This window comes from Cajanus cajan, chromosome 1 (genome assembly GCF_000230855.2).
Source record: "Cajanus cajan strain Asha chromosome 1, NIPB_CcT2T_4, whole genome shotgun sequence".
Lineage (NCBI taxonomy): Eukaryota > Viridiplantae > Streptophyta > Magnoliopsida > Fabales > Fabaceae > Cajanus > Cajanus cajan.
In genome coordinates, this window is record NC_138517.1 from 82383190 (window position 1) to 82394159 (window position 10970).

Consider the following 10970-nt stretch of genomic DNA (forward strand, 5'->3'; position numbering starts at 1 on the left):
TGTTATCAACCTTGGCCGAGCGAGTGTCCAGAGCACCGAGGTATGCACAAGCCTGGAGAGGCAATACTCAGCTACCCAGATGTCCAGAGCACCGAGGTATGCACAAGCCTGGAGAGGCAATACTCAGCTACCCAGATGTCCAGAGCACCGAGGTATGCAATGAGCCTGGAGAGGCGACGACTAATACTCACCCTGGAGAGGGCAAACTCAACCTGGAGAGGCTACTCAACAATTTTCCACCGGAAGACGCTACAAGTCAGAAGGTTGGCACATCACCCGGACAATTGGGTCAACTCCTTTACTTGTCAGCCGGTACACCAAAAGGCCGTCCGACTAAGTAAAGGGGGGGCAGCTGTAGACCCCTAAAATTGTCCGGGTCGGAAATAAGACTCGAAGACTCTCGAAGACCGAAGGAAAGTCAGCCGGAAGGACTCCTGGAAGACCCTGGAAGACCCTAGGATGACAATCTGTAGGTTTAGAGGTCTTAGAGTAGCAAAAAATAAGAAAGTGGAGGGAATGAAGCCCAATACGGCCTCCCAAAAGTTCAGTACGGCCGTATTGAACATTTTGAACTACAATACGGCCGCACTGAACTCAATACGGCCGTATTGAAGTTCAAAACTTCAATACGGGCCGTATTGATTCCAGGGACCGTATTGCGCCTGTTCCCTATAAATAAGACGTCATTTGGACGTCATTTGACACTTTTGGACTGAGTTTTGACTCCCTCCTTGAGCATTCTAGGGTTTTTGAGCAGTGTTCTGCCCTAGAAATCTCTCTGGGAGTCGATCCGACGAAGTTCTGGAATTCCGAGCATTTAGCTTGGAGATTCGAACTTAGTCGAAGGGAAATCCTCCGGATTTCCATAGTTAAAATTTTTTAGGAAGGAGTGAGCGGGCTTGTAGAGCGAGGGAACGCCAAAAAGCTTCCCAGTTTTACTTGATATATAAAAAGCACGCTTCAAGAGGTCTTTTCTAAAAATCCCTTCTTTTACTGCTTTCTGATTGTACATATTTAAACTGACATCATGTAGATAGTTAATTTATTATTGCTTAGAATAAATAGGGGTAATTTAGTAATTTCGCACTATAATTGTTAAATAATCTGTCATAGGGAACCCGAAAGGGGCGCTGTGGGGTGCTAACACCTTCCCCACGCGTAACCGACTCCCTTACCCGACTCTGGTTGTAATGGCCGAAGTCGATTTTTGAATCGATTGCCTTAAACTTCTTTTTCCAATGTTTTGAGTAAAACATTGGTGGCGACTCCATGAACCCTTTTACTACGAAAACCACTAATCCATGGAGGGTCCCGCTTGGGATTAACATGGATTGGTGAGACATTTAATAAATAAATTGGATAAGATCGACAAGGTCTCAGTTTGAGAACAAGTCGTTCTAATAATCCAATACATTTTCAAAACTAAAATAAAAGCGAGCTCGACCGTCTTCGCGATCGCCGAGGCCCGTTTGGGCCGGTGGCGACAGATGGCGACTCCACTGGGGAAGCCTCGAGAGTCAGTCCCATTTAGTGACAGATTATTTTTAACAAATAAAAGTTAAAATTACTTCATTACCCCTTGCTTGTATGATAACATGTTTATCTATTTGGCTTTAATAACTGTTGTATGTTTAAATTCTCGCAATTGTTTGAAATATAAATTGCACACAAACATTTGCACACAACAGTTCCCTCTATACCCGGGGGCATGAGTGGTAAGCCATAGGGAGTGGATGTTAGTACGGCCGGTTGTCGAATGGGTCTATAGGTGCCCGTAGACCGTTGTCGGAAAGCATCACTCAAGGTGATAACCATGAACTCGAGTCCGACAGTGCGTTGGAGCTTTCCATCGGCTTACGACGAGAGGAATTGGGTCCCTATAATGGGGGCACCTTGGGGGCCTCAGACCGGTGAGAACAGTTAGATCCACCTTGAATATGCACTTTTCTGCAGGATACCCCTACCTCGTGATTCGCTCGTGACTGTTCGTGGATGAGTGAATTGTTTGTGCATTGTTTATGTGAAATTGTTTGAGCATACATTGCATTTCTTTAAACATACAATATTCCTATTCTTTTAAAATAAAAATAAATAGGAATAAGAATCTTCCATTGCATGGTGTTAACATCTACCTTCATCACATTCATGTAGGTAGTTTCCCTTTTCACCCAAAAAAAAATACAAAAAACAAAATACCCAAAAAAAGGAAAAAAGGGTTATTTATCCAAACCAAGCAATATCATGCATCATCTTAGGGACATCCTAAAAACATGATAATGCTTAGTTGAATAAACACAATGCATGCATATTCATCGTCATCATCTCATATCATGCATATAGATCATGGAGGGATCTAGGAGTCATTCATTTCGTACATCCCTCCTAGTAATTCATTAATAAACATTAATAAAAAGAAAGAAATAATCGATGCGTATGTTCAAGATGGATCGCACGCCATTTGTTATTAAGTGTAAGCCAACAACCGCGCCAAGCGAGCGCACATCAACTCCGTTGTTGGTAATCAAGACAGAAAAAGGGGAAGGTCCCACGCCGTTAAGGATTGTCGCTCCAAGACCTTTCCCTTACGAATCGAATAAGGCTGTGCCATGGATATACGACATCCATACTTCTGCCGACAGTGATATCTCCAATATCGCTGGACTTGGGGGCATGACTAGGAGTGGCAGGATCTACACTCCCGAAGATCTTCATGATAAAGCTCCCAAGAATAAAGAAAAAGGAAAAGATAAAACCGAGGAAAAAGAATCCGAGGAGGAGACTGATGAGCTGTTAAAATTCATCAGACAGAGCGAGTACTCCATTGTGGATCAACTTCACAAGACACCAGTGAAGATCACTTTGTTGTCGTTGATCCTAAGCTCCGAACCGCATCGGCAAGCTCTGTTGAAAGTCTTGAACGAGGCGTATGTATCACACACCATATCCCAAGACAAATTTGAGGGGATTGTTAGTCACATCACGGCTAATGATCACCTCACCTTCACAGATGAAGAGATCCCCACCGAGGGACCGCACCATAACAAGCCCTTGCACATCTCTGTAAAGTGCAAGGAGTATCACATCGCGAAGGTCTTGGTGGATAATGGATCTTCCTTGAACGTGATGCCAAAAAGAACGTTCGATCAGATGGCAATCAAGGGAGTCCAAATGCGCCCAAGCAACATGATCGTTCGAGCTTTCGACGGCTCTAAAAGAGAAGTGGTGGGAGAAGTCAGTCTTCCAATCCAAATCGGACCCACTATCTTTAACGTCGAATTTCAAATAATGGACATTACTCCTGCATACAGCTGTCTCCTCGGCCGACCTTGGATTCATGATGCGAAAGCTGTACCCTCTACGCTCCACCAGAAAGTCAAGTTCATAGTGGGTGACAAACTGGTGACTGTTCAAGCTGAAGATGACATACTCATCAGCAAGCCATCCAACATACCTTATGTGGATGCAGCAGAGGAAGCTTTGGAAACCGCCTTCCAAGCATTGGAAATTGCCAATGTTGAGACGTTTCCCCGAGAAATGAAGAAGGTAGCCCACATGCTCACGAAGCACGGATACTTGCCTGGACAAGGACTTGGCAAGGATTCCCAAGGAATTCCCGAGCTACCCATCATTAAGGAGAACTCGGGGAAACAAGGGTTAGGATACAACCCCGTTAAAGATCAAAGAACGAAGAGGAATCAAGATCCTCCTCGACGTTCTTTAAGCCAGATCTTTAGGAAGGCTGGTTCACAAATATCAAGGCCGGCTGTCGTCATCAAGTGTTTTTCTTCTTCCGATAGGGATGTATAAACTCGATGACTGTTAGAGATTACTCCTCGGGGACAGCCCGACCCCCGAGCCTCGATAGGGCACATGTTTCCACTATGATTATAATAAAATCATTCTTCATTATTTCTTATTGCTTCTTTTCTTGCTTACAATAAAATTCTAAACCGCAATATTTAACCCTGTTTGAATAAACATAAATGAGGTTAAAATCGTCTTAATAAAAATAAACCCGCATCTTTTTTATGTGGAAGTGTGTGACAACTTGGAGCACCTTTCCTTGGCCTCAATAAGTGCCATCATGGATAAAAAGAAATCCATTCAGGACAAAAATCCTAAAAAACAAAAAGCTCGGCAGGAAACCCAAAAAGGGGACTGCGCAAAAATAAGAGCAAAAGACCCGCTAGGAATCCCACAAAAGGGTGACCTAGGCAAAAATTAGGGTTACAAAATAATGAACAAAAACAAAAGCCCGCTAAAACTCCACAAATGAGTGTTTTAGGCAAAAGTTAGGGCAATCGAAAAACAGAATAAATCCATGATGGTACCACCAACTGAATTCAACAAAGGGGCTCAAGAAAAGCTATCCAAGTTGTCAAATCACAAATGTTAATAACCAAGACGTGCTTAACTTCATAAGTGTTTAATCAAACAAGCCTAAACACTTAAGCCTACCACTGGCCAAGCCATTCTTACAAAATCCATTTTTCAAAAAATAAATAATCCCCTCTAAAACACAAACTTTCGAAGAAAAAAAAATATATCCTTTCCTTCTTTTCTCTCTTGTCCCAAACGATTTTTGAATAATCTAGTGAAAACATGGAGATATAGTAGTCAATAGGAGGGTTGACACATCTTCTAAAGGAAAGGAAAATCATTTGGTTGATGACACCAAATCTCAATATAACATGCATCATTCCTCGGTTACAGAAATCGGCAGCGCACAGTCCGTCTGGAGGAATGGCAAAATCCAAGCAAAAAACGCATCGGTTAATTCTTTTGAAAAATGAATCAAATAGAATTACGTGCATCATACTGCATACATGCATACAGATGATAGGTGTAATGGAAGATCACTTATTCTCTGTTTATTGAAAAAAAACAAAAAATATAAACTTCAGAAAAACAATGCGCCCGTACCATGTTCAGTACACCCGTACTAAAAATAGGGTTATGAACAAATTTTCAACTCAATACGGGCGTACTGAAATGGATATGGCCGTATTGGCCACAAAGAAATTTTCAAAGACCTCTTCATGAGGCAATTGCATAAAATAGAAAAAATAGAAAATTGCTTGTGTATGACAGCAGTCAACAAAAGCCGAAAACGAAAAAAGGCAAGGATACAAACAATACTCCTCAGTTTGTACAGAATAATTGAGCCTGGAGAGGCTTGCTGAAAAAATACTTCCTCAGAATAATTAAGCCTGGAGAGGCTTGCCGAAATAATACTCTCTCAGAATAACTGAGCCTGGAGAGGCTTGCTGAAATAATACTCTCGCAGAATAACTGAGCCTGGAGAGGCTCGCCGAAATAATACTCTCTCAGAATAATTGAGCCTGGAGAGGCTCGCCGAAATAATACTCTCTCAGAATAACTGAGCCTGAAGAGGCTTGCCAAAATAATACTCCTCAGAGACATTTCTGTACAGAAAAAGCCAAAATCAACAAAAAAGGCAAAAACACAGAAAAAGCCAAAATCAACAAAAAGGCAAAATACAGAAAATCCAACAAATTATACAGAATAACTAAGCCTGGAGAGGCTTGCCGAAATAATACTCTCCAAAAGACGTCTCAGCTCGCATTCTCGGGCTGAACAAAAAACAATACTCATGCAGAATAACTGAGCCTGGAGAGGCTTGCTGAAACAATACTCCCACAGAATAATTGAGCCTGGAGAGGCTTGCCGAAATAATACTCGTACAGAATAATTGAGCCTGGAGAGGCTCGTAGAAATAATACTCCCCAGAGAAACCCCAACTCAAGCTCACGGAACAAATCCCCAGCGAGAGCTATCAAAGCAAGATCGACAAAATTCCCAATGGAAGCACGATCGCCCAAGCAGTATATCTAGTCAAAGGACTTAAAACTTCCTCAGTGGAAGATAGCTCTCCAACTCAGGCATTGAGTGAGTCTAAGCCTGTAGAGGCTTCCTAAATAATACTCTGGGATACATAAGATCCCCAAATCCCCAGTCGCCTACTCAAGAGGCATTCCTACAAAAAGGAAAAAATCAAAGGATCAATAATCATTCCCCAAGTGGAATCCGGCTCTTGGCCAAACATCAAGCGTCAAGATGATCTGCCTAACAGAAGAGGCTAATCACAATCAATGACAAAATCCCCCAGCGGATAACAGCCTACACAGAGGCGACAAAACCAGAAAAACAAAAAGAGTCACCCGAATAAGGATAACCGGGATACTCCACCAACGTCGAAAGGACGTCAGCCAATCATAAGGCACCGCTCATCTCAGAAAGAGCATCTTCGTGTCTACACCCCAGGGAAACAGAAATTCCTCAATGGGCACCAACTATGCAAAGGAAAGTTGGGACACAAGAACCTATGAGTAACTGCACATCCCCTAGACGGATCCCTGCGTTATCCAGCCCTCAGTGGCACAAAAATCAAAAACAATCGTCAAAGCAGCATCGTGGACTGTGGAGACAAAATCAAAATCAACATCCAGAACCCTCAGTGGATAATAGCCTACACAGAGGCTACAAAATCAGAAAATCAAAGAGAGACACCCGAATAAGGACAACCGGGATACTCCACCTACGTCAAAAGGACGTCAGCCAAACATAAGGCATCGCTCAACTCAGAGAGAGAGCATCTGTGTCTACACCCCAAGGAGTCAGAAATTCCCCATGGGTACCAACAATGCAATGCAAGTTGGGGCACAGGAACCTATGAATGACTGCACATCCCCTAGACGGATCCCTGCGTTATCCAGCCCTCAGCGGCACAAAATCAGAAAAACCGTCGAAGCAGCATCGTGGACTGTGGAGACAAAACTATCACAAATGCCTGGAGAGGCAATACTTAGCTACCCAGATGTCCAGAGCACCGAGGTATGCACAAGCCTGGAGAGGCAATACTCAGCTACCCAGATGTCCAGAGCACCGAGGTATGCACAAGCCTGGAGAGGCAATACTCAGCTACCCAGATGTCCAGAGCACCGAGGTATGCACAAGCCTGGAGAGGAAATACTCAGCTACCCAGATGTCCAGAGCACCGAGGTATGCACAAGCCTGGAGAGGCAATACTCAGCTACCCAGATGTCCAGAGCACCGAGGTATGCACAAGCCTGGAGAGGCAATACTCAGCTACCCAGATGTCCAGAGCACCGAGGTATGCACAAGCCTGGAGAGGCAATACTCAGCTACCCAGATGTCCAGAGCACCGAGGTATGCACAAGCCTGGAGAGGCAATACTCAGCTACCCAGATGTCCAGAGCACCGAGGTATGCACAAGCCTGGAGAGGCAATACTCAGCTACCCAGATGTCCAGAGCACCGAGGTATGCAATGAGCCTGGAGAGGCGACGACTAATACTCACCCTGGAGAGGGCAAACTCAACCTGGAGAGGCTACTCAACAATTTTCCACCGGAAGACGCTACAAGTCAGAAGGTTGGCACATCACCCGGACAATTGGGTCAACTCCTTTACTTGTCAGCCGGTACACCAAAAGGCCGTCCGACTAAGTAAAGGGGGGGCAGCTGTAGACCCCTAAAATTGTCCGGGTCGGAAATAAGACTCGAAGACTCTCGAAGACCGAAGGAAAGTCAGCCGAAAGGACTCCTGGAAGACCCTGGAAGACCCTAGGATGACAATCTGTAGGTTTAGAGGTCTTAGAGTAGCAAAAAATAAGAAAGTGGAGGGAATGAAGCCCAATACGGCCTCCCAAAAGTTCAGTACGGCCGTATTGAACATTTTGAACTACAATACGGCCGCACTGAACTCAATACGGCCGTATTGAAGTTTCTGAACTTCAATACGGCCGCACTGAACTCAATACGGCCGTATTGAAGTTCAAAACTTCAATACGGGCCGTATTGATTCCAGGGACCGTATTGCGCCTGTTCCCTATAAATAAGACGTCATTTGGACGTCATTTGACACTTTTGGACTGAGTTTTGACTCCCTCCTTGAGCATTCTAGGGTTTTTGAGCAGTGTTCTACCCTAGAAATCTCTCTGGGAGTCGATCCGACGAAGTTCTGGAATTCCGAGCATTTAGCTTGGAGATTCGAACTTAGTCGAAGGGAAATCCTCCGGATTTCCATAGTTAAAATTTTTTAGGAAGGAGTGAGCGGGCTTGTAGAGCGAGGGAACGCCAAAAAGCTTCCCAGTTTTACTTGATATATAAAAAGCACGCTTCAAGAGGTCTTTTCTAAAAATCCCTTCTTTTACTGCTTTCTGATTGTACATATTTAAACTGTCATCATGTAGATAGTTAATTTATTATTGCTTAGAATAAATAGGGGTAATTTAGTAATTTCGCACTATAATTGTTAAATAATCTGTCATAGGGAACCCGAAAGGGGCGCTGTGGGGTGCTAACACCTTCCCCACGCGTAACCGACTCCCTTACCCGACTCTGGTTGTAATGGCCGAAGTCGATTTTTGAATCGATTGCCTTAAACTTCTTTTTCCAATGTTTTGAGTAAAACATTGGTGGCGACTCCATGAACCCTTTTACTACGAAAACCACTAATCCATGGAGGGTCCCGCTTGGGATTAACATGGATTGGTGAGACATTTAATAAATAAATTGGATAAGATCGACAAGGTCTCAGTTTGAGAACAAGTCGTTCTAATAATCCAATACATTTTCAAAACTAAAATAAAAGCGAGCTCGACCGTCTTCGCGATCGCCGAGGCCCGTTTGGGCCGGTGGCGACAGGGAGGGATTCACTTATTCATCCTTGACCGAGCGAGGGTGCTCGGGAGGGATTCACTTATTCATCATTGACCGAGCGAGGGTGCTCAGGAGGGAAAATATTCGTCCTTGGCCGAGTAGTTAAACTCGGGAAGGACTTGTTATCAACCTTGGCCGAGCGAGTGTGCTCGGGAGGGATTCACTTATTCATCCTTGACCGAGCGAGGGTGCTCGGGAGGGAAAATATTCGTCCTTGGCCGAGTAGTTAAACTCGGGAGGGAATTGTTATCAACCTTGGCCGAGCGAGTGTGCTCGGGAGGGATTCACTTATTCATCCTTGACCGAGCGAGGGTGCTCGGGAGGGAAAATGTTCGTCCTTGATCGAGCGAGTGTATCGGGATGGAATTTAGTTTTCAATGAGCAGATAAAAGATTCACAAGTTTGTTTCATTAACATGGTGCCTCGTTAAAAACCTTCTCTCGGGAAAACCTCTTCACATTTTCTTTTTAAGAGGAGAAAACCCGAGGAGAGGAAAAGAGTGCACCAAAACAATTACATTGCGTTCGTTAACTAAAATAGTGCTTTAAATGTGTCGCGTTCCATGTCCGAGGGATGGCTTTTCCTGTGAGTTCTTCCAGCTTGTACGCTCCGTTCTACAAGTTGTGCATTATACGGTAGGGGCCATCCCAGTTGGGTGCCAACTTCCCTTGAACCTTGTCCCTTCGTGCTTCTCCCGTGACTCGCCAGACCAGGTCACCGGGTTGGAAATCTCGCGGCTTGACCTTCGATTGATGCTTTCGGATTAATCGGGTTCGGCAAGCCTCCATGTTGATAAGGGCTTGGTCACGCGCTTCATGAATCAAATCCGATTCGACGCTTAGTGCTTCATCATTGGTTTGTTCATTGAATAGTGTTCGCCTCAAGGAAGGCTCTCCTACCTCCACCGGAATCATGGCATCTGTGCCATAAGTTAGCCGAAAAGGGGTCTCTCTGGTTGAACTTTGCAGAGTGCAACGGTAAGCCCATAAGATTTCTGGCAAATGCTCGGGCCATGTCCCTTTAGCTTTCCCGAGGCGTCGCTTCAGCTCTTTAAGGATGACCTTGTTTGCCGCTTCGGCTTGCCCATTGGTTTGGGGGTGCTCTACCGAGGTCATTTTGTGTTTAATCCCTAGCCCGGCTAAAAACTCGTTGAAACGGCGGTCAGTGAATTGCAAACCATTATCCGTTATCAAAGCATACGGGATTCCGAAACGGGTAATAACATTCTTCCAAAAGAATTTCTGAACGTGGTTAGCCGTGATTGTAGCCACTGCCTCTGCCTCGATCCATTTGGTGAAATGGTCAACGACCACAAGAAGAAACTTGACTTGGCCTTTTGCTAGCGGGAAAGGTCCCAAAATGTCCATACCCCAGATAGAGAATGGCTAGGGGGCGGCAATGGAGTGTAGCCCCTCGGGGGGTTGGTGCATCAACAGTCCGTGTTGCTGACAGGGCTTGCATTGTTGAACGAACTTTGAGCAATCCGCCACTAGAGTTGGCCAATAATATCCTGCCCGGACGACTTTGAGCAATCCGCCACTAGAGTTCCGCATATGCCTTCATGTATTTCCCAGATTACATATTGTGCTTGATCCGGCGCCAAACATTTCAACAAAGGTGATGAGAACCCCCTTTTGTACAATTCTCCCGCGATCAGGGTGTATCGAGCCGCCATGGTTCTCATCTTTTTCGCCTCCAATGGATCAATAGGCAATGATCCGGTTACTAAGTACTCTATTATTCCGGTCATCCAATTGGGTGTTTCTTGCTGAACTTGCAAGCATTCGGTCTGTGTGATACTTGGCTTTGGCAATTCTTGTTGTATCATGTTGCGCAAATGGCTAACCTTCTTGCTACTAGCTAGCCTGGCCAACTGATCGGCTCTCATATTGATTTCTCGAGGCGTGTGTTTGACTTGTATATCTTCGAAACCTGCTTTCAGTTTATTAAACGCATGAAAGTATAGTAACAACGTTGGTTCTTTAATTTGGAAGGTGTCGTTGACCTGTCCTGTTACCACCTACGAGTCGCTCCAGCATTGTACTCTGGGGATGCCTAAGTCTTTTGCCAACCTTAGGCCTGCCAGAAAGGCCTCATATTCGGCTTGATTATTGGATGCCTTGAAACCGAAGCGGAGTGACTGTTCGATTACTACCTTATCGGGACCTTCTAAAATAATGCTGGCACCACTGCCTTGTTGGTTTGACGACCCGTCTACATGCAGGGTCTAGGGATGGCAAATAAACCCGTACCCGTGGGTAATACCC

General features: G+C 44.8%; 1 protein-coding gene across 1 annotated transcript; it reads right to left on the reverse strand.

Moving 5' to 3' along the window:
- Positions 1 to 10192: 10192 nt before the first annotated feature.
- LOC145955900 (uncharacterized) lies at positions 10193 to 10742 on the reverse strand. Its single transcript, XM_083071302.1, has 2 exons — positions 10709 to 10742; positions 10193 to 10635 (listed from the first exon to the last, which is right to left on the reverse strand). The coding sequence occupies exons 1-2, from the start codon at positions 10740 to 10742 to the stop codon at positions 10193 to 10195; spliced, it is 477 nt and encodes a 158-aa protein (XP_082927428.1).
- Positions 10743 to 10970: the final 228 nt, after the last annotated feature.

Bases quoted from the DNA above. Each gene is read 5' to 3' on its own strand.
- LOC145955900 (XM_083071302.1), bottom strand. From the start codon at position 10,742: ATGCTGGAGCGACTCGTAGGTGGTAACAGGACAG. The intron at 10,636-10,708 runs GTCAACGACACC...AACTGAAAGCAG, and splicing joins CGTAGGTGGTAACAGGACAG to GTTTCGAAGATATACAAGTC.